The sequence below is a fragment of the Opisthocomus hoazin genome, chromosome 27 (genome assembly GCF_030867145.1).
Source record: "Opisthocomus hoazin isolate bOpiHoa1 chromosome 27, bOpiHoa1.hap1, whole genome shotgun sequence".
Taxonomy (NCBI): Eukaryota; Metazoa; Chordata; class Aves; order Opisthocomiformes; family Opisthocomidae; genus Opisthocomus; species Opisthocomus hoazin.
Window position 1 is genome coordinate 4,188,574 of NC_134440.1, and position 23,838 is coordinate 4,212,411.

Sequence of the window (23,838 nt, forward strand, 5' to 3'; positions counted from 1 at the left end):
ATTACTTACACAAAAATAATGGTAGTGTGTGTTGACATACTTAAGCAAAGATGCCCAGTGACAGGGACCTGAATTCCAGTGCAAATTATTTTCTCTAGCTGTCCAAAGACATAGCTAAGTCTTGTGGATTTCGAAGTACATGTTATTTTCTGGCCTGGAGGACTACCTGTAGTGTTCAGCGCTACTGAACTTCTGGTTGCTTCATGTTCTTACGCTGGTTCTTGGGTTTTGTAAGACTTTCGTGTAATTCAGAATAAAACGGTCTGAAAGAGCTGATACACTGAAACCTGTCAGTTAAAATGGTTTTTACAGGTTCTCACAGATGAACAATTATGTTTTCTGCCGTGAGCTGCAGATTGAAATCAGTCAGAGTTCACCGCTAACTAGTTTCTAGGTAAAAGTTGTTGATTACAAAAAGAGAGAAACAGATTTTTTTTTCTCTTTTTTCTTTTTTTTTTTTTTTTTTTTTTTAAAGTACAGGAAGCTGCTGTGTGGGTGTCAGTGATTGGGTTATAAGTAAAATTCAATGCTCTAGTGCTTTGATCGTGGGACCTACTGCTTTTGCCCCACCCTTACCACTTCCTTTAAATGCAGCACCATGCATTCCACATTGCGGTTATAACAGTACTGTTAACCAGTGATATTAGTGGAAGAACCTTCACCACTAACCAGTGTGTAACCTTCAACCTCTTCTAAATTTTTATTGCTTGCTTATAGTGGTTTTGACCTTTTTAACCTTGAAAGAGTATAAAAGTCCTAAAAACGCAGGAAGAAAATGTACTTTCCAATTTCAGTGTGCCTTCTTCTTGCAATGATTTTTAAATAAAACCAATTATTTTTATCACTCTGGCTTTTTCTTTAGCCTGTGTAAATGTTATAATTTGTATTAACTATATTGTATATTAGTGACAGATAGAGGTTGTGGGTATCGTATTAGTAGTGAGCTTCTTCATTGCTAATGTACTTTTAAAAAATTCAGTTTTTCTTTGGGATGCCAATACATACATAGCAGAAGAGTATCATGTAACTTGGAATTCCAAGGGCTACATATTGAATTCATCCTGTGTAAGAAAGAAATTAATGGATTTATTTAGCTGCTGTTTGAAAGACAGGTATTAAAATAAATTATATTGGGAAATTATTATTCCAGACTGCACACAGTAAGTTTGTCATAGAACTTTGGCTTTGTTTTTTGATCCATTTATTCTTTGTAGCTCTGATATATGATGGCAACTGAATTTGTAAATTGGCAATTTGTAAAGAGGCTAGTGGTTAACACCTCTGTCTTTGAGTTAAGGACATCGATTCCGTTCTCACATTGTTTTTATGACTGGTAATGGTTTTGAAATGTCAAAACATTGGAAAAAGTCTTTAGAAGGCAGGATAGGGGACTAACCAGCCTGCACTTGAATTAGAAAGTATGATTCTAATCCCTCAGAGATGCCTGGATTGTGTGGAGCCACAGAAGACCTCAGTGTGAGCACAAAGGTTTGCACACTGTTTAATATGAGTGAGTAGAAATTATTACCAAATAATAGTAATGATGTTATTGATAATAAATTTAACCAGCCAAGGTGTTAGGGTTCAGTGTTCTTGCCAAACCACAAATTGCAAAACTGCTAGCTGTATTTTGCTGTCCCACCAACGAAGTCAGAAAAGGCCCCTGCTGACTTAAGCAAAATCTGACTGATCAAGTCCTACTTTTTTCATCTTGCCAGTTGACAGATGAAGAGAAATGATATCTGGACCTGTTGATGGCTTAAAAAAAATGAAAAGGGGTCAGGGCTTTAAAATCTGTTAAAGATCTGTGAAGATCTTCAGGATCTTAATATTTTATTGAACTAATCTGGAGACTTTTAGCTGTGATGCATGTTGTAATTTGTTATCTACAGAAATAATAATTCCCTAGTCTTGGGTGAGGATGCTTTGCCCTTTTCTTGTGAGTGTGGTTGCTGGAGCAGTAAAGAAGCTAGAAATGCAAGAAAAATTAACAGCCAACTCATAGAGCAGCTTTCCATTCTGTGCATATGATGCATGGACCTTGGAAGGTAAATTTAAGAGAGATTTGCCCACGGAGTGGTCATGATTAAGAACCTGTACTGAAAGAAAATATTCGGAAGGCAGTTTGGCTTCAGAGCTTTAGTGAGTGGGTACCCGGCTGGGGTATGCACACATACTCCAGGCTTATCTGGACCAGGATTGTCTAACTAGAAGCTTTGAGCTAGATGCACTCTCTAGGATGTCTTTTGCACCCCTTGAACCATTCTCTTACTCCTCCTGTGCGTAATCAGATGCTCGGTGCTGTCAGCCACCACTGTGCCTGCCCGAGTCAGAAGGGGAGTGCAAGCAGCTCACAGAAGGGCGATGTTTCTACAGCCCTGCTCTGCTGCTGTCTTCCTTTGTATTTGATGCTTCCTCCTCCTTTATGTCAATGACAAATATAGTTCTTTTTTGTATGTGTCACTTCTCTAAATGTAAGGGATTTTATAGTTTGACTGTTTTTACCATCTTAGACTTTTTTCATCTCTAAAGCAGTACAAGACCACTGTCAGTTCACACTGCCCTCACATTGACAGTTTTCACTGAGGAAAAAAGAGCATAGATCTCTGTTACTTTTTGAGTTGGACATATAAATGGGTTTATAGTAGTGTTTGTTTGCCTGTGCTGTGTCTTCAAAGTCTCAATTAGATGAAAAATAAGGCTTCACAGTATGTTCAACGTCTTGCTTAGAAACGATGCAAACCAGAGCCTGCATGCTTTCTTGTGTGCATTTACCAATTTCATTTCTTGAAAGAAAGTGATGTCTTAAGAATGCTTAGTGTTTAAACACATGGTGTTTTTGTGGCCGTTCTGTTTGACCTGCACCATGTACAGTGTTCCCAGGACATGAATTTGCGTAGAAATTTGCTCTGTGTATTTACTGAGACAATTTTAAGAAGAAAGAAGCCATGTTAGGTGTAACAGATGTAATCAGGAGTTAGGAACAATAGAAAGAATTGTATTAATTAGAAAAAGACATAAAATAATTCCCTTGCATTTATTTGCATGGGCATATTCAAGTTGTGGGGATCAGTCATTGAATCTAGAGGAGAGTATAGAGTTCTGTTCTTTATTCGTTGCATGCTCACAGGAGTACGGGTGTGTTATGTTTATTTCTGAGTGGTACCACACACCTGTTTCCGTAGAGCTTCTCGAGTACCCAAGGTTATTCACAAGCAGCACAGTGCCTGTTTACCTTGATTTTTTTGTCCTCATCTGCAGCCGAGAGTGAAAAATTGAACCTCAAAGTTTGTGACTGACAGGAAAACCTTTTTTGTTTTTCATGCCTTCTCGAAGCCCTGACAGTTGCGTTAGAACACAGGCATCCCTTGTCGAGTAGGATAAATGACTCATGGGTGGAGCACCTGCCCAGCCACAAACTAAAAATTCCATTCACGCTTTGATTCTGTTGTTTGTGCTGATCTCTCACAGTAAAGGTATTTCAGTACCGATTGTTGAAAGAGGTTGTTCAGAATCTGTTTCAGAACAGATTGTTAGGCTGAATCTGTAACGATTTCTCTTCTCACCTTTCAAGAAGTTCGTAGTTTTCAGGATATTTCTCTTAAGCTAAGGTTTTCAGATTTGCGGGCTAGCTCAAGGTGCAGATTTTGCAAATGTTAAGCAAAAACAGTTTCAAGGGTTTTTTGCATAGGAAAAATTCTTCGTTCTGCTACTAAGAATACTAATTGCAATTTTGTGCAAAGAGCTTTATCGCCAAACAGTTGAGTTTGAAATACAGTGCAGAAATAGCCCCTGTTGATGACAAATAACTTTGAATATTCTGTAGAAAATTGGTTTTACTTTAACCTGCAAGCACATTTTGAAAACTAGTAGTATTTTTTCTGTAAGTCCCTAAAGTTCATAGTTTATGCAAGTTTTGTTCTGCATCAGTGGAAAAGCTGGATAATTTTACAGGACGGTGAAAAACATACTGAGTAGGTTAGGAATGATACAGAAATTTGGTAAAGTGCCAAGAGAAAGATGTGCTGGGAGGCATCTTGCATACTGCACAGTCTCCAAAGTTTTGTAGAGCAACACTTCCTCAGGCATGTAAAAGGTGTGAGGGTAGGAACCCTGGTATTGCATGTTGAAGTATAAGCACAGGTATGGACTTAACTCACACTATCACTACTTATCCTTTGTAGCACCACTCTGACTTCTTAAAGCATATTTTTCACTTTAGAAAGTTTCCTGGAAAGGAGTGCTTGTTTAGTGAAAGTTTAAATCGTATCATCTCAGCTCTGCCCCGTTTGCCTGTGAGCATGCATAATCCAGTCTTCAAACCCATGAAAACGTGCCGCTGCTTGTAATTTGGTAAGATACACTTCCAAGCAGAAAGTTAGGGCCATCCTTGAAACATGGAATCTAGAAAAAACTATAAATGTTTCACTTCATTGTTTCATTGGCAATATCTTGTAATTCAGTAAGACAAAGTCTGTAATTGCATCCTACCAGTGAGATTATATTTGCCTTGAACTATAGATCTCAACCCTGAAGTTTGCTGTGGGGTATGAAATTAGATAAACCCTGCGTATGGGTGGAGTTCACTACAAGTTAACAGCATTTGCTGTGGTAAACCATTTTGTTCATCATCTCTTTTTGCTGAAGTGAGTCCTCGGTGTGGTTTGGGTGCACCACTTGGGTAACTGCTGAAACTGCTGTGGTTTCAGAATAGGACCTGTTTTGCTTTTTTCTGAACTTTTTTCCCCTGAAGCTATTAGCAGAAAAATCAAATAAGCAGGGGTTACAACTGTTTGCCTGCACTTTCGTACTGCTATACCTCAAAAACGATGAGCAGTATTGTGTAAAAATGTAACATTTTCCAGTGAATAGGAGATTAATGCAATCTCAGTTACTACTAAGAGTATATTTTGCAATATTATGATTTTACCAGTGTCCTTCAGTTGGTGACTTTTTAATGTGGTTTGGGTATTTTTGCTTTGCGTAACAGAAATACTGTACCCACGTTCTTGACATACTAAACATGGGAATACAAAAATCTTTGTGTGCTGAAGTATACGCTTACTGCACTGGGAGATTCACACTTGGTGTAAGCCAGCAAGAAGGTCAGACAGATAATTCTGGTGTCGTTATTACTAATTTGTGGCTAATAAGTGAGTAAATTTGTACATCTAACTGAACCAAACAAACATCTGCCAGGCCTCAAAACCACGTTTGCTGAGTGTGGCAGGATAAAACAAACTGTAAGCAATGTGCAGAGGGCAGTGAGAGAGGGCTCGTTGAGGACTCTGCTGTAAGTGCCGGGATTGACATATTCAGCATGGGCACTGCCCTTAAGATTGCTTTGCAGAAAATAAACCTGATTTTATAAGGGTCTCCTTCTTTCACCTTTTCTTCAAAATAACAAATTTAAAGCCCTCTTCTGTTATTTAACATACAAAAACTGAAGACAATGGCACTCAGAATGTCAAATGAAAATTTTCAATATTATCAGCAGTTACTCTAGTATTCATGGTGACATTTCCTCTGAGCAAAGTTATTCTTTGTGATCTGGTGCGAAGATGAAGCATGAGAAACCCCGACGCTCTTCGTGTGCGTTGCGAAACCACCAGGGGCTTTGTGCAGCAGACGTGAAACAGGCCACCCAGAAAACCCAGGTTTGCTGAGCAAATACACTGCCAACCCAGCGTTTGTATGAACAGTCACCAATTCCACAAAGAGGTTTCGGCAACGGAAGATTTAACCTAAGAAAAGGGCAGCTTAAAATGGGTCATTTTGGCCTCTATCAGTCAAAATTGGTTTGGGGTAGTGTAGGGTGAAGGGTGCTAGGGGGAATTTGCTTGCTGGTAATGGGCAATAGAAGAAGGAGGAAAAAAAATGTAGAGGGCTTTTATTTTGCGTTCACCTTAAACTAGAACTGCAGATACTTTTATTGTCTTTATAATTTAAAAGAAGTTACTCTTTTATCTGGAGAATTACATACGAAATGCTGAGTTACCCATCTCTTAGCAGGTTTGCTTGCTTCCCTAACACTACACAGCTGTGACTGAAGGTGGCATCTCCTAAAGGCCGTGGTGATGCAAATGCAGCAGTCCATTTCAGAGAACAAAGCCTGGCCTCTGTTGGGAGGAAAGGCAGTTTGAAACTGTGGTGAAGGAGGTTCCATGTTTGTGGGGAGAGCAAATGCTGCTGGTATTTCTTGTATATTTTGTCACTTCCTTCCATGAAGGACAAATCACTGGTCTGATGTGCCTGTCTTTAGAAGTCCCACATGTGGTTGTAACGCAGGTGTCCATATATCCTTGCCACATCTGTTAACCAGGATGGAACATGTACTGAACCATGAAAAGCAGTACTGGAGTGAACTTTAAGAGATCTCATTTATCCTCCAGCTTCAAGGCAGCTAAACCAGTGTGATTTCTAGAAACCATTTCTCAAGCCTCATGGATATGTTGATGATGGAATGCAACAGGTTCGCTGGGCAGTCTTGGGTATTCTTAAGTTCTAAAAATGTTACAGATTGTCTAATGTAAATCTCTCTTGGTAAAATCTAAATCTATTAGCCTATTTCTTGGTGGAAGGTTTGCCTACAGTACTATGATCAGGTTCCCCTTGAATACTCTGGAGACTAAACAAATCCAGTTCTATCTCCTGCTGCATGTGTCTTGTTTTCTACGCCTCTTTCTGTCTGCTTGTTCAGCTGTGGACTTTCTTGCTTCACATTTTCCGTGTCTGCAAGTGATCACTGTACTGCACCTGAGGCCCAAGGGTGATGTTCGCGCTGAGATAAGAGTCTGCATGGTTCCTCCAGCTCCCCTGTAAATCTCTGCCTGGCTGAGTTTGAGGACTGCAGGTCTCTGCACCCCATGCAGTTGTGGAGGAGGTGTGGGCAGCATGGTGCGGAGCCCGCTGAGGGCTGTATGCCCGGCAAGCTGAGTGCGAGGGGAGATGGACTTCTGGCTGGCCCCTGGGGTAGGAGAGGCTGAGCTGTGATTTAACGGCGGGTGAGGGCAGGATGCTGGATAGGTTATTTAGTGTAAGTCTGCTGATCTTTATTTCTGTTTGACAAATGAGGATTTCCACAGATTTAAGCAAATATTATAAAGTTCATGAGCAACTCCCAAAGCACCTTTTAAAAGCTGTCAGGGTGTCTTAGACATGCCAGGTACATACTCTGAAATTTGGGTGTTCGACTTAATTTCTCTGTGCTTTCCTAGTATGTGTATCCTGAGGTGAACAAATGACAAGATTCCTATTAAATTATAGTTCAAGGAATTGGACCTTGCAAAAAAGATAGCTTTATTAATGCAAATAATGTATGTAATTCAGGTTATTATGCAGGAAGCTGTGAATATTTGTTTCTTCTAAAAACGCTTCTAGATTTTTCCTTTTTTTTTTTGTCAAGTACGCATTATAATCAGGATTGTTCATCCAAGGAGTATTTTCCCTGGACGCTGGATTGTGTACCTGTCAGAAGCAATCTTTTTTTTTTTTTTTTCATCTGTTTAGTTGTTTGACCTAACAAAATAGTACTTTTTGCAAGGGGAGTTAAAAATTAACCATTGAGGTTCTAATTGCAATAAATAAAATATCCAACTGTTATTTATGAGCATACACAATAGTTCCGTGATTTCATTTGTTACTGGGGTGGAATAGAAGAACAGGCAGTCACCTGTGAAAGGTGGGTTGCACAGCAAGCACCCCAGGACAAGGCGATTTCTTAATCAGTCTCCTTTCCCTTGGATGTGTGGTGGTAGAAGGATAAACCAGTTCCAGGAAAAAAACCCAGAATGCATGCATTCTGTAAAGTCACAGATAAGTTACTATTTAATTCTGTTTAATGTTATTGATTACTTATCTTTTAGTGCTACATGTTTTTAACTATTTTGTCTTTTGTATAATCCCAAACTTAAACTTGAAATGTCTCCAATCCTGGAAAATGAACTGAAGTCATACTTACCAAATTCTTCTGACCAAATGTCTTTATATTGGATTTTATAATTTAAAATCTTAATGGTGTTAATATTGCAATATGTGTAAGTAAGATAATAAATCAATTTAAATAAAACAACTGTTTGAGATGACTTGCATTGAGAAATGAGTACCGTTATATTTGGTTAAATTTTACACCACCTCAGAAGGAAAGGATGATGCTAAAGTGTATCAGCACAGTTTCCTATTTAAGGGGTTTGCATTGTCCTTGGTAAGTAACTTCTCTTTTTCTCCTCTTTTTTTTTTTCCCTAAACTTTCCAGGTAAAAGCACTCCTGTAAGCCACCTTGGGTCTTCAGATTTTCCCAAGCCCCATGATCCATTCCAGCCATTTGGGGCTGACAGCAGTGACCCGTTTCAAAGTAAAAAGGGGTTTGGGGACCCATTTAGTGGAAAAGATCCATTTGCTCCCTCCTCTTCAAGTAAAACTTCTAAAGACTCTTCCTTGGGGTTTGCAGACTTCAGCTCTGTAAGTTAAGTTCATTGTCTCTGAGCAAACCACTTTCTGCTCTGCTTGCAGCAATCTGTTGGGTTTGTGTTTTAACTGCAAACCTACTGTTCACTGGCTTCTGTCTTTTAGTACCTTCATGCTGTCCTCATTGTTTTTGTATTAATATTTCTGTAATAAAAAGGCATTATTTCAATAAAAAAGGAGTTTCATACTAAATTTTGAAGGGTTTACTTGCATTTAAATTATTTTAGTACAGTGTGCCTTTACTCACAAATTCTTTGTAGCAGAATCTGTGTATTGTTTTTGTTGCATGGAGGCTATTTTGTAAACTGGTTTTTGAGAGCCAATGATGTAAAGATTCAGAAACAATTGTTGAAAACATATAGCAATTTCACCATATCCTGAGAAGCAGATCCTTAAAGGGAAAGATTCCATGGAGTATTTGTAATTGTTTATGAAAAAAGTTCTGACAATCCTGTCACAATGTTTGCTGTATATGATGGAATGTTGTCTTAAAGATACATATACGAGACAGAGATTGAAAATTTAGGTGTTGAATTTTGTTCCAATTACTGATATTGTAGAAAAGCTCTTGTTAGACAAAGAAAACAAAATTGTTGTGTAGAACCGATACAGAAACATCCATACTGCACTCCAAAAGACAGCATCAGAAGGGTTGAAAGCAAAGCCAAGTACCCATTCATTAAAAAATATCAGGGTTTCTAAAAGCCTGGCTTTGTTTTTAGTGCTGGCAGGTACATTATTGAATTGGAAATCATTGTAAATGTAGTAGTAGTGTGGTTCTTATTGCTTCCATGAGTAGATAGAAATCTGTTCCATCCACAGCCTCAGGCTTCTTTCTCCTTTCATGTGTTTTTGCGCTGTCCCATTGCCATGCAGTAACACTGCCAGCTCAGTCTGTTACTGGACTCTGATGGACACAGTTCAGTGTTCAGCAAGTGGAGATCTTTAAGCTGAATCTTTCAGGTTGCTTATTTTTAATGATTTTTCCCCTAGTTGTTAGTTAATAGTAAATGTGTATCACTTTCCTATTTGATATTGTTAGTGGAGGCCATCTGTGCATACTTTTAGCTGGCCTCAGTGCTTTAATTTATCTATGATACTGAAGATGTCAAAGTTCAAGATATTATGTATGCGATACCACAGTTAGTACTAGCCTGTTGAATTTGCACAGTTAAATTCTGTGATTGTATACACAATGGTGACATTCTTAATAAAAATAAGACGCAAAACTTGCTTTATTTGAAATTTCTTGAACAATTTCTTCCTTGAATGAAAGACAATGAAGTGGAATGACTGTTACCCAGTTATTGTCATCTTAACTTACAGACTGCATTGCTTAAGTTAACAGTGTGCCTTACACCGAGTGATTGTATCAAATGAGTAACCAAAAGCTCTGATCCCCATCCCAGTGGGTGCTCCAGTGTCAGATTTGCTGTGCCATCAGGTTTTCAGGAGATGAGATTAACTTTAGAAGACAAGGAAGAAGTAGGAAAAATGAGATCTGGAGCAGTAGCTACTTACTACTGTTAAGTGGCACTAACTCAAATGAAATTAATTTTTTAATTGGTTTTGTGAATTGCTTTCTACTGCTGTAAGGAAACAAAAAGTGTTAACTGAATTTGACTGAAAAGAGAGAGACTTGCTCCCTGTTCTTTTCAGTTTCTTGGGGGTTTTTGCTTGCCTATAACACAATTATGTTGCTACACTTGATAATTTCTGTTCCTTCTGTATGAAGTCTGAAGCGTACTAGTTACCTTGTAATCAGCAAGAATATTGTGCTTCTGTTTGCCTGATGTTTTGGGAAACTTTGTTCATAACGGAAATCAAAAGCAATTTTACTTACAGAACGTTTTTTTGAGACGTATTCTGAGCCCACGGAATCTGAGAACAGGATCATAGAATCGTGTCCTTCTGAATAACTGAATAACCTGATTTTTAATTGGAATTCTTTACAGTTGCAAATAAGTAACATGAAGACCTTCACTAGATTTTAATTTTAAATTTTCACTCTAGAAAGTCTGGAATTTTTTGGAGATGCTGGCACATTCATGCATCCAGAGTTGAAGTCTGTTCTTGTTGCATTCTTACCTTTTCTGCTGGCATTGAATATGACTCTTTGGAACAAAACAAAGTCTTTTGGTAGCTTGTATTTCAGGTATTTCTAGGTTCCAGCTTCAGTTTATGAAACAACAAGAAAAACAGTCTTTCCAAGAAACAGAGCGTTTAGAACTAAACTAAAATTTTTCTCTTGACACAAGCTGGTAATTCAGTAAGCAGAAGTGAGTGTGGCGGTTTGTGTATTTGATCAGTTTGGCTGCAGCCTGCTCTTCTCCTTGTTTGTGCCTTGGGTCTAGCTGTACTTCTGAAAAAGAAAAGAAAAAAAAGAAGAGAGGTTTTTAATCAAATAGCAGATGTGGTACATATTTATAGATTTCTGGAAACCTGGATGTATGCAAAGACATTATTATTGTATTAAATTGCTTGTAATTCAGTTACGTTACCCTTTTTATAGGCAATCTGCACAAGAATCAGTGGCATTAATGAACTGTTGGGTATTTCACTATCTAATGGTCAGAGTTATGCTCCTGAAAATTTAACTTTATGCTAGAATATGTGGTATTTAATTGTATTTCAATAATGTTGAATGCAAAGGTCCTCGTGTAAATTTTGGTAGCAATGAAAGCAGAGGTATTGTTTGAGGAAAAGCAATTTTAAAATACTCTTTTTTGCATCAAATCATCTGAAAAATCATGTTGACAGAAATATAATGAGGAATTGTGAGCATCTAGAAGCACATAGATAAAGCATAATTTAACTAAATTATGAGTAAATGAGAACTGGACTTTGGTTGAAAGAAATTCAGATAGGCACGTGTATTTAAAAATACGAATTACAGATACAATGCAGAGTGGAAAAGGCAGGGGTGGAAGCCATCATGTAGTACCTATGCGTGTATTAGGCATATGTTAAATATGCAGCTTGCTGAATATTAAATGCAATTTTCAGTTGCATTTAATACTCAGTTCCAGACGTTGAGCTTGTCTGGGAAGGTGCAGCCGTATCGGCTGGTGCGGGGGCAGAGTTTGCTGTCCTCAGAGTTACTGTGCTGTGGACCACAGGGCAATTTTTGCAGTATACATTCAGCTGAGATTGAAACTATAAATTCCATGTAGCTTTCTCTTCCAAAAAAACCCCAAATAATATGTTTTTCTGAAGATTCAAAAAAAGATAGTACAAAGCAAATTTTAGAAGTGGGATAGAACACAGGCATTTGCATGCAGCTGTGCGAGTGCTGCTGTTCACATCATCCTCTTTAGCCAATGCTAAAATTAAACACGGATTATATTTTAGTTCTAAATTGTTACGATTTCAATAAAATATTTTAATATTTTGTGCAATAGTTCAAACAAGCAAACTTTTGCATACTTCAGTGGTAAATACTGGAATATAATTTTGGAATAGTTTGGCTGCAATGTGCTTAAAAGTGTTTTGGGAAGCTCCAGCAGGCTGAGCAGCTGAAGGTTGCAATGTGTTCTATTTCCTCCAGTGTTTTCTGCTGAAGGAAATTGGATTCTCTTACATTATTTCTTGCTGGAAAAACTCTGCATATATTTTTATGAACAGTAGCAGAAGCACTTTTTGTAACTTTTGATTTGGTGATGAAACTTCCCACAAATCAGCAGTCTCCAGAGTCGTCATTAAACCCCCTCACCCTTAGCAGGAAATACTACACTGAAACTCTCTGCAATTGAGTTGCACAAGAGTAAATAACTCTTGTTTTTTACCAGCTGTTTACTATTCTTAAAAATGGATGTAGGTTGCTATGCTCCCAAACCACTAACTTGCTTTTTTTGTGTTTGTGGAGTTTTTGTTTGGCTCCAGTTCTCTGGCCATTTTCATACACAGCTGAGACATGGATGCAGGGATGTGCAGCCCAGATGGGGGGGAGATTCCTGGTGGGAGGAGGAAGAAATTAAGGAAATAAATGAAAGGATGAAGTGAGGAAATCAGTGAGCGAATGTTTGTCTTAATCCAGAAGATCTACCGTAAGGCAGCTTGGTTGATTCATATATTTAATAAGTCTGATTCGTTCTATTTTTCACATACTTTCTTGTAGCTTTTTGGTAAATTTATTAATTTCTTTTCCATTTTCATTTTTTAGTTTGGAAATGAAGAGCAGCAGCTGGCATGGGCGAAGCGTGAGAGTGAAAAAGCAGAGCAAGAAAGACTAGCTCGATTGCGGAGACAAGAACAAGAAGACCTTGAGTTGGCTATTGCGCTCAGTAAGGCTGATATGCCAAACTCTTAAAAAGAGGTTCTTTGGCTCCACCCTGTCCGAGTGAAACCTTTAAACACGGCTTTTATAAAAATACTAAATTCTTGGTTTGTTGGGAAAATAATTTTAGTCACCTTCAACTCTAAAGAAGACTGGCTGGTTACGTCAGACTGGGCTTTGTGGCTTTTCAAGTGTGTGATATGCAGGAAACACTGTATAAGCTGTATTATATGTTCTAGATAAAATTTATTGCTTGTAAAAAATTTAACGTATGATCCTAAGATACTGAAAGCAAAGTTTCTTTATCTGGAAGACAGTGTTGCATATAGTAATCTGCAACTTGTGAATCTGGCTTTTTGTTACCCGAATTCCATTGGTTTTCTGAGGCTGCAGTACGATTTCAAAGAAAATGCCATAAAGAGATAATATTTATAGAATTAGCTTTCACTTGTTACATTTATTTAATAATTCATGGTAGGCTAAATCACTATGTCATCTGCGTCATCAATGTCAAAATCTCCAGCATAAATTCGTTATTAGATGGTCCCTTTTTATCCAGGAGATGTGGCTTTTACAAAAGAATCTGGCAATTTATAGAAGATGAATACAAACATAGTGAAACATATAAAATATTACGAATATGAAGCCTCTGTGAATGAGTAGTTCTTCTAATTTCAACATTGGTTGGCATTGAGTTTTTATAATTGTATGTGATGTTGTAAAAGAGGGAGTTTGTTCAGTTGTGGTAAATTGGACAAATAATTTGGCAATTAAATCATTAGGTAAAATCTTGCTTTATCTCACAGGCAAATACAACTGCAGAACTGTGATGTAAGTTTGAGTGCTGCTTTCATGTAAACATTAAAGCAGTGGAAAACTTACTAAGTGTTCATCCCCACAACTCCTTTTGCCCTCTTTTGCTCCAGCCGCCAAACATAGACCATATTATTTGTGTTACCCAGCTGACTGCATGAGACAGTCTTTACCTCTGTTTCTTGAATTCCACCTATCTTGTAATGCGGGATTACAGATCAAACATAATTTAGCTGAAATAAGGCCAAGTTGAAACGGATTTTATTTGCCAAATGCGTGTTCATGTGTAAGTTATAGAAGGCCTGGTAGACTGGATTGGCTTTGAAATACGGCTTGCAGTGCAAAGTCCAAGGAGGAACAGGTTTTCTGTAAACCTGTAGAACCCAGTGCTTCCACCTGGTAAGGATAACACAGGAGGTATTTTATATGTCATATAAAAAAGAAGTCCTTACGATAAGTCTGTGAATTATTTACTTACTAAAAATGCCTTTTCTGATTACAGGAATTCTAAAACTTCAGTTGTCTTTGCCTTGGACGTTTATGTCTAAATAGAGTAGGCATCTAGCACAAAATTTTAAAAATGTCCTTACTGTATATCTGCTTTCCTATCCTTGGTTCTGTAGGAATACAAAACTGAACATTCTCTGTTTTCACTGATGCAGCCCTTATCTTGTAACATTTTCTCGTTTTTTTTGTTTTGTTTTGTTTTGTTTTACTGTGGTATTCCTTCATCACCTTTAACACATTTCTATTTTTTATGTCCTTGCTTCCTCTCTTTTATTTTTGATGATACAAAGATAGTGCCTGTCCACTGAATGAAAACAGTCTTTCCCCATTCTCTTGTAATTGCCTTATTCTGGATACTTTCCTTACACAGAAGGAATCGGATTGGATCGTGTTAATCTTCTTAGTAGTTTTCAGCTCTGAAACGCAGCGAAGATGTGGCGTTTGTTGTCTTGGCTTTTGTGAGTGGGTATATGGGTGAGTGGATGTCTGTGTGTACGTACACACACACGCATCCAGCCGTTTACATACGCAGCAATACACGCGACAAAACTGAAACCGCGTGTCTCAGAATGGAGTTGTAGGAGTCCCCTGTTTGCTGTGTGGCTCCTGTGCTGATGGTACTACAAATGAGGTCAATCTTTAACTCCCTGTGAAAGGGGCGAAGATGCACTCCAGTATCAAAACCAACCATAGAACGATCTTTAATACTGTCCTTTAATGACCCCTTTGGAATGTAGTGGAAGATATTTCTAATTTTACAGAACCTGATTTGTGGTAATTTTTCTCTGAAATATGTTAGATTAAATGATCAAACATACTAAAATGTCAACAGATTCTCTGTTGGTGTACAGGACTTGAAGTCTCCGATAGCAAACTTGGGTCTGCCTATAGCTAACAGAAAACTTTTGCCATGAAAGAGCAATTTTCAAAATTGAATGGCTGCGGGATTCTTCATGAAGTGAAACAAATTGTATCCGTGTGTAAGATTCTCCTTTTTGTTTTCATTTGGGGCTGAGTCTTTGTGGTGTCTCTTCAGCTGCAATAAAACCCCGCTCATACACACTGCTGTTCTAGAAAGGAAAAGCGCTTTTGGACTGCTGCTGGGATGAAGTCACTCCAGCGGGACGGGGTGGATGAGCTCAATAGCTTGATTCATTTGCTGAGTTATGTACCATAACAAGACTTTCTGCTACTTTGTCAGTGCTCTAAAATACTGTAATTTATAATGCTTCCAAGGCAATGAGTCGGTGTTTTCAAGATGCTCAGCAGAAGGCAGAAATGTGAATTAATCTAGCATTCCATGTAGGGTTAGAACCAATTGCTCACTTTCCTGTTTCCTTATTGACTTGTTCTTCAGATTAGCTTGGACAGTAACAGAAGATCAGGCAAATGAACAAGGACAGAACATGTTCTCTATGCACAGTGCATTAGATTTAGTAACCTTAGGTTTACTGAAACACTCTTGATTCAAAATTTTAGACACTGCAGTAGAAGAAAACTTAGCTGTGGTTTCTCCCCATCGTATTTAATAACAGTTTTCCATGTAAAAAGGAAGATTACCCATGTTCTTCCCTTACGCTTGTAATTCAGTGTTTTGTATAATACCTGCGCTGGTTCTTCTAAGGCAAAACTTTTATCGCAAGGCATTGATCATTATCTTCCTCCAGAACAGTGAAATTTAAAGCACAAATAGGCCTATCGCTATTTGGGCAGAGAAAATATGTATGATGCAAGATATATAAAATGTGAGTATACACAGTGCATATACGGTGTACATTACGAGATCCATATTATTTGTGTCTAGGTGTGTATATATATATACATAGTGTATTGTATAATGTAATAATAGTGTGTGTATATACTATATATGTCCACATACTATGTCTAGGATATAGTTACTTGTGCTGTACATAAAATGTGTATATACAATGAATATGTAGAATATGCATATATATTCTATATATTAAAGCTTGTGTGTATGTATGTATTCTCTAAACAGAGGTGGATACAGAAATGACATTTTTACAGAAATGCAGGTGAGATCATGGCTCTTGGAATTTCAAAGTTCTGGTGAAAGAAAAGAAAGGAGAAATGACTGCTTCCAGTACATTTGTTTCAAGATTACATTAATTGGCATGAAAAACTGTGTTCACTAGCTGTGCCAAGCGTGCGAGAGAAACCTGGCAGAAAGTAGGTGTCATCTGCGTGGGATGTGATCTCACATTCTTCTGAGTTTTTAAAGTGTGTTTGAATTGTAGGCTTAATTTCTGATCATCTTGCGTGTGATGGTCATGTCGTCTTTTCTTTTTTCTCTAGACCGAGGCAATGATTTTCCTCCTACATTTGGTTGTAGCTTCACTTCTCTTTTTCTTTTTTTCCCTGTTTAAAAAAACGTTTTTTAGGAGCTATTCCCATACACGCATACACCCCAAAACAGTCGCACGCTAAGGTGGAAAACTTGTTTTTCTTGCTTCATTCCGGTTATATAGGTTGCACATAATTGTCATCTGGATTTCAGCTCTGTTTTTCCTCCGTTTCCACCTAAGCTTTTCCTTCAGGAGGAATGACGATCCATTGCATTCTTGGCGTTGAGAAGAGAATGGAGGTGATTCTGCTTTCTACTCGGATAAATTATTAGACTCTGTGGTACACTGAGCAGTCACAAAGAGTTGAGTAGGCTTTTATAGTGGCACATGTGTGTTTTATACAGTGGATCGTCACTGCTGGAATGACTCATGGAAAACCATGAATTGCACCCAGCGCTGAGGCACAACAGCTAAAACAGGAAAGACGGACAATTATTCACGTTGAACCTACGCATGCAGACTTTGCATGTAGGACACAGGTATTGAATTCCCCATATTATCCTTTATAGACCAGTGTGTTCACATTTGCCTCGAGTGGTTTCCCTAAGTTATATTCAGATAGTCGTCTTGTAAAACACACCCGTCATTCTGCAATAAAAACAGATGCTCATAAAAGTAGTACTTCTACAATAATGCTGTATGAAATATTTTTCTATTGGCAAATTTTTCCATATGAAATCTTTGCCCTGTGAGGATCATCAGTTCTTGCTGTGTTTTGTTTCATGTAGCGTGCTCTCGAAGTGTAGGAAATTCCACGCTGTGTCTGACTGCGTAACCTTTTCTTTGGAAATTCCTGTCTGTGAAATCTGTTGTCAGAAGTTTTGTAGAAATTATTTTGTCATCTTATGCTCAAAGATAATGCACTTTTCTTGGATTCTTCTTATAATCCTTTTGGGGTTACTATTTCTTCTTTGGTGTTTCTCCATGGAGAAGAGTATTTATTCTGTAGAACTGAGGCCCAGGGAATTTTGGTCCAAGTAGAATTGTTGCTTTCCCTTGTGTAAGAGTTTGATTTCTTCCTCCTCCTGCGTTTTATTCCTCCCTCTCAGGAATTTCCTTTCTGTTTAATCCTCATTTAGAGTTGGAACTCTGTTAAAGTGAATTGATCTGTTCTAATAGTGATCTCTTTCAAATATCTTCCTACACTGGTGGAACAGCGAAGCTTTTGTTGTGTGTCAATGACTGCATCTCTCTGAAACATCTTTTCTTAGAAAGGAATTTTGCTTGGAGTATGGTGGAATCATAGAAGATTTATTTTTAGAGTAAATATGTTAACTATTATTCATTGACACACCTGTTTTATCAGCTGATATACTGCTCTTTTTACTTGAAAGTTTTATAAATAAAGGCTTAATTTGTTATAAAATGGAATTTTCATTTTTCCAACTTCTGCCTTCCCCTTTAAGTTTAAAAGGAAAACTCCTAGTGACTCTGATTCCTTCTGATGTTACAATTACAGAGTGCTCTTCGGGTGTCCCTTTTAATATGGTGTTCTTTCGTCTGACCTAAAAAAGGTGGAAACACAAAGTGGAAACTGCAATGTTGACCTAAATTTGATTAATATCTCCAAATATGTACATTATTGTAGTTATATTTATCTTTCAAATATCATAACAAATTGAAAGGTATTTTAATTTTAACCCATCTCATGTGTTTATTGTTTAATATAATAAGAGAAATGTTATTGTTTAATATAATAAATGAAAAGTTACTTTTTGGAGCTCTTAGACTTCAGCAATCTTTATTTTTTTTTTGTCCCTGATTTCACAAGCTTTTGTGTCAAATTTGTGAATCTTGCTTTGAACAACCGCTAGATTCTCTGCGTTGAGATCTTTTTCCTTTTGGCTGGTGCCCTCTGCGCGCTGTTTTCCCTTCTGTCCTTCCCCTTCTTCCTTGTCCCGGCCACATTTGGTCTGTACAGACCAGTCAGAAAATCCAGTGCCGCACCCTTTCCAAAACAATTTGTGTGCCGCAATGCTAAACATCCAGGCAATTTATACTGGGAGGGGTTAGAGAGATCACCAGGGACAAACCCTTGCTGCTCACTGGAAAAACACACCTCACTACCATACTATTCGGCATTATTCACTTTGACTCATTATTCTCCCATCTGTTTGTTTTATTTACTCTGCTTCTGCACATGTTGGCATGGTTAACAACAGATTGCCAGGGCAGGTTTCTCCTGAAATTGCTCCCCAGCAATATTTTTAGTACGTTGACATTTTGAAGCCAGGATTTGACTCCAGTGCGTCACAGATGGGCACAACTTCCTACCCAAGTTCTCTCGTCGCGTAATGCTCCACTTACAAAACCGTGGGCCACAGCTCCGTCATTTGCTCCCACTCAGGTTTTTGGAGTCTGACAGTGTGTTCATCTGAACGCTTTCCCAAATACCTGCCCGATCTCTATTGTCCGTGCCTCATCCGGCCGGACTCCCGGTACCAGCCATCGCGTCGGGGCCAAGAGGCTCTTCGTTGGGAAGAACAGCGTAGGCATCCTGCTCGAGAAAAAATATTTGCAAGCGGAAACTCGAACATAAGGGAACTCTTCAGCTACCAGCCCAGCTGTTAAACCTCAAAAATAAATGTAGCATTTGTTGACTGCACCCAAATGCGGCCCAAGACCAGCTTGTGTTTGTAGTCTGAGCTCGCGGAGCCCTTGCTGCCATCCCCGCCACTGAAGTTGCCGTCATATTTTTCTTGGGGAGGCGCTGCCGGGAGAAGATTGCTGAATCTTCTGTCTGCTGTACGTGACTATCAGTTTAGTCACAGTGAGTATCTTTTGCCTCCTGTCTGGTTAGCATTTTTTTTTTAATGTAATGACTACAATTAGAACTTCTTATTGGTGCTGATACAGCGTCTCTTACAAATGCTATAGGCTTCCCTATCGATGAATTCTCATAACACTCTTTGCCAGCTGCAAACATAATAGATTTCTGCTGTTGAACTTCCCATAAACATTGTCCTCAATCACAGCTTTTCAGAAGGAGTCTGTACAAACGAACAAAGCCCTGTGCTCTCTCTGCCCATCCCTTGCACCCATAGAAAGGGCACCCGGGCATCCCTTGTTTCGCAAGGGCTTGCAATATAAATCATTAATTTATCAAAACCCACTTCCATGGAAATGCTGTCATCGTGCATGGGCCATAAGAAAAGTGGCTGTTGGGATTTGAGGATTTTTGGTGTGTTTTGGTTTGTGTTTAAGCCTGGGGCTCAGTAGCTTCTCGCCTCATGTATTGAATATCACAGGGGATGTCCAGTGTGATATTCCAGATGTTTCCTGATGACATAGTGATAGGTCAGAACTCCAGGAATGCTTTGAGCTGCAAGAAGTGCAAGAAACCAAAGTAAAAGTGATTTAAAGGTGTACCATATCTGATTATAAACCTGTAGTAGTTAAGTTCATCTGCAATTTCTGTGTTGCTGAATTTATGCCTACTACAAAGGGCAGAACACTTTTGATTTGCAAAAAGGAATTGTAATTGAAAGAGGTGAATAAGCAGGTAACTAATGCTAACTATGGTTACAGCGCAAATGAGAACTTTGTTGCTCCTGCTCTCCTTCTGCTTGGAAAGGTGGTTTTAAAGTTAATACATCTTCGTTACGTAAAGCAGTGCGTGTGACTCATTTTTTGTGTCTACAGAGAATATTATAAGATCAAATAATTGTGGCTGAAAACTCAGACCTCAAAAGATTAAATCAAACGTATTTTCTGCCTAACAAGGATAAGTCCTTGCCTTTGCTGTGTCCTTCAAGTTTAAAGTGCTGTTTCGTGGCAGAGGCTATTCCCAGTCTCAGCCAAAGCGATGGGGAATTGGTTGGTTGGGATCAAATCGTTGTCTGAGATCAAATTGATTTAAGGAGTCTCTGGGAACCAATAAGTTGAGCCAGTTACCTCTGGGGTCTGTGAACTGTGTATGGCCACGTGCTTTACGTTCCTGGTGTTTGGCTTGTAAATCTGTTCCTTCTCCTCCAAATCTAGGGGAAGCACAGCCTGGAGCGGAGGTGTGCCTGAGCCTGGGTCTTCGGTCGTGGCAGAGAGGGGTGGCTGCAGCCCCAGCCGGTTTCAGGAGCTCTGACCACTCTGCTCGTGGCACGCAGGATGAGTCCCCGGCAGGTGGGACCTGTTACAAACCCAGCTGAGAGCGGCTGCTTCAAGGACACGTGGGAATTTTAAGGTTTGCAGATGCCACCGAGTTTCGGATGTTGGCAACAGGGATAGCTTTCTCCCTATTAAATTCCATGGGTCTTGGATTGAATTTTCCTCTTTATGTTTCCCCCCAACACTGCTAGTTACCATAGCGATGGCTACATGACTTTGTTGTAGTTGTTTTATTTAAATATAGCGAAAGAAATTGCTAGAGCTTGGGATTCTGGCTTCGAAAATTCAATTTAAGCAAAGCCTAACAGCTACTCTGTGTTATAGGTGCACAAAATAGCTTTAGAAACCACAGAGCCTCTACCACAGAAAACCACAGAACCACACGATCCTATAATTTGAAGCATGGACAAACTTTTTTTGGCACTTCTTGTGGATGGAGGACCAAAGTTTGGAGCGAGTCAGTGTTTTCAGGCAGTTTGTAAATGGCTGTGAGTAACCAAGGACTCACAGAGGCTGAAATCCCCCGTCTCTGCGCGAGGTGAGCCTTGCCAAATGTAAAGCTTAAACTCCCCTGGCTGTAATCAGCTGCGAAACTGCAAATCGAAAATGAACTTCCAGAAAAGCCGGGGGGTCGCTACTCCAGCCTTGTACTTGAGGGTTTAGAAAAATCGACGTGCGAGCGCCGTGCCCGCCTGCTCGCGGGGTGCTGGGCTGCTTTGCAGGGCACTGCGTCTCCCTCGAGAGCTGGAAGGCGGTGAGCGATGGCAACGGCCCCCGGGGCGGCCGGACGCGGTTCTGTTCCTGGTGCTGTTTCAGCAGCAACAGGCTCGGCGTTAGGCTGTTTGCTGCTGAGTTCCCATGCCCTGCAGATTTAACTGACTCCTCTGAAGTCAGCAGGTGAGAGAAAAACCGTTTTCAGCGTAGCGAAACGCAGCGCTCTGAAACCCGGAGTGGAATTAACTGACTTCAAACAGTAACTCCTCTGGATGGTGCCTCGAGTTCAGAAACATTTGCTAAAACTTTCACTAGGAACGTTGTGCAGGATTTGCTAGTTTCTGTACTTCGTGTGCTCTATCTTATCTGGCAATCTATCTTGCAAGTGTAGTGAGCCCATCACTGTGGTATCTTATAAGAATACGTGTGAAAATCTTGTTTACAACGGACTCTACATTTCCTCCATCGGGTTTAACTACAACTTCTTTTTTTTTCTGCTTTTTTTTGGTTCCCAAGTGTGTCAAAATCAGATCCAGGAGAGCTGCAGATGGAAAGGGCAGCTCTTCGCTGCATGCTCCCTGGGAGGCATCTGGGATGCTGGGTCTTTCGTGTTAATTAGCACAAAATCACTTAAAAGATAATGTCCTGATGGTCTGTTATTAGAAGATGTTGCAGAGCGTTAGTGATTTCCTGCTGGCCAGGGGAGGCTCAGTAGATTGGTGGAATCACATCAACACATCTTTGGATGTACTAATTTCAGGCAATTAAAAAAAAAAAAAAGGGAAAAAGAGAGTTGACAATTACTCATAATAGAATGTGAGAAGAATGAGATCAGCATCTCTCTCCTTCTGCTACCAGATTATCTTGAGATTCAAGAACTTGCAGTTTCCTGTAAAGACCACACAGAAATTATCATATACGCCCTCCCTTAAACAATTAAAATAAAGTTGGTCATGAGCATTTATTAGTGTTTTGTCCCCCCCATCCCTCCCCACTTCGAGACCTGTATTTATATATTTTTATATGGGTTCTTTATATTAATGTATTAGGGGATGGCTTTGCCCTATTTTCAGTTGAGTCACGACAAATCTAAAAGCTCAGAGGACGCAACCTGCTCATTTTTACACTGTAAACAGCACACAGCTGAGCACGGCTCCACCGTTCATCGTGATTTGAGCGTTGTTGGGTAACACGGGATGGTGCCGATAAGGAGCGTCTCATCTGGCACCCTTCTCGTGAACAGGAGCGGAGGTGATGACCCCGACAGCTAGACTTGGGTGCTGGAGCCAAGGGGAGCTGGGCCCTTCCCCTGCGGAGGTAGCGGAGCCGGGGGGGGGAGCACCCCTTGCGCTGGGGGCTACAGAGGAGCCACGCAAGGGGCTTTTTGAAAGGTTGGTGAGCGCAGTAACGTTTATGGCTGCTTGCAGGCACCGTGCAGCGCTCACGCTTCGTGCTGGGTCACTGGCTGTAGCTCTTTCACCCGTAGGATTTGGGAGGATGCAGAAGTGGCCAGAGCGAAGGGTCGCCGAGCCCGGCACCCTGCCCCAACAGAGGTTGAGAGAGATGGCTGGAGCCGAGCCAAGCCAGAGAAGCACATCGTGATGCTTCCAAGCTCCCTCCACCGCTGGAGAGCTCTGTCTGGGGACCTTCCCGAGCCAGATGTGCAGCGAGGTGTCACACCTCTGCATCTGTTCTCATTACGTGACGAAAGAGGGCATAGTTTGATTGCACCGTATCACTGAAACCTGGGAATGACTAAAACCATTTCCAGCTCTTCAGAAAGAGCAGGGGAAAGCCAGGGGACTATGGAAAGGTAAGGGCAAGAATTAATTTTTCAAATGGTGTTATAAACACCAAAGGACATGCTGAAATATGAAAATCTTCGGCTATGGGGAAAGAGAAGGAAATACCTAGAACTGTTGCAACAATGAATGTGCTAAGTTTAGAACATCTTTCAGTCATCCTCACTTTCTGGAATTAGATTGTGCAATTTTTTTCTAGCAAATAGATGAGTTTTGTTTTTAATGAAGAAATGTTGAATCTCCCTTATATTTCACTTTGAAAGAGCTATAAAAGTGAAATGTGGAACTCATTCTTCCATGTCAATGATTAGAAGCCCAAAATACATCTGTTCCACATGAACAACTGCAGACTTTGCTTTCACAGAAGAATAGCTATATTTGTCATTACTTTAAATGTATTCCTGTTGATTTCGTTCTTGTGTATTCTAACTTGTAAAGTCAGAAAAATGTCACAACCTTGATTAAAACAAAGTTCCAAGTATCCAGATGTTAAGGAAAAATGCTCCAATATTAAGCTGAACCTGCATACTTAATCAACAGTGATTTTGTTTAGCAAGTATCGAGGCTCACCACTAAGCTGTAGCTGTAAAAACAGAGGATCCTCGTTAGAGTTTCAGGGTAATTGCATGTTTGGACTCAGGATCTCATTTACAGCTATGGAAGAGATTTTTGGGGGGCTCCGTTTGGCTTGGTGCAGCTATTCACTGCTAAAGCTACTGCAGTATCCAGTTTATTTCAGGTTAGTTTTCAGAATCTAGATTCCTGGCTAACTTCTTTTCCTTCAAAATAGTAA

The 23,838-nt window shown here is 39.6% G+C and overlaps 1 protein-coding gene across 4 annotated transcripts in view; it reads left to right on the forward strand.

The window, feature by feature from the left end:
* Positions 1 to 18,099, forward strand: part of EPS15L1 (epidermal growth factor receptor pathway substrate 15 like 1) — a 45,116-nt gene extending 27,017 nt beyond the window's left edge. For all 4 annotated transcript variants that reach the window (XM_075443999.1, XM_075444000.1, XM_075444001.1 and 1 more), the window contains 2 exons: positions 8,255 to 8,460; positions 12,629 to 18,099. In XM_075443999.1, the coding sequence (XP_075300114.1) occupies positions 8,255 to 8,460; positions 12,629 to 12,775 (353 nt within the window). In that variant the 3' untranslated portion in view covers positions 12,776 to 18,099. The remainder of the gene's footprint in view (positions 1 to 8,254; positions 8,461 to 12,628) is intronic.
* The last annotated feature ends 5,739 nt before the right edge of the window (positions 18,100 to 23,838 follow it).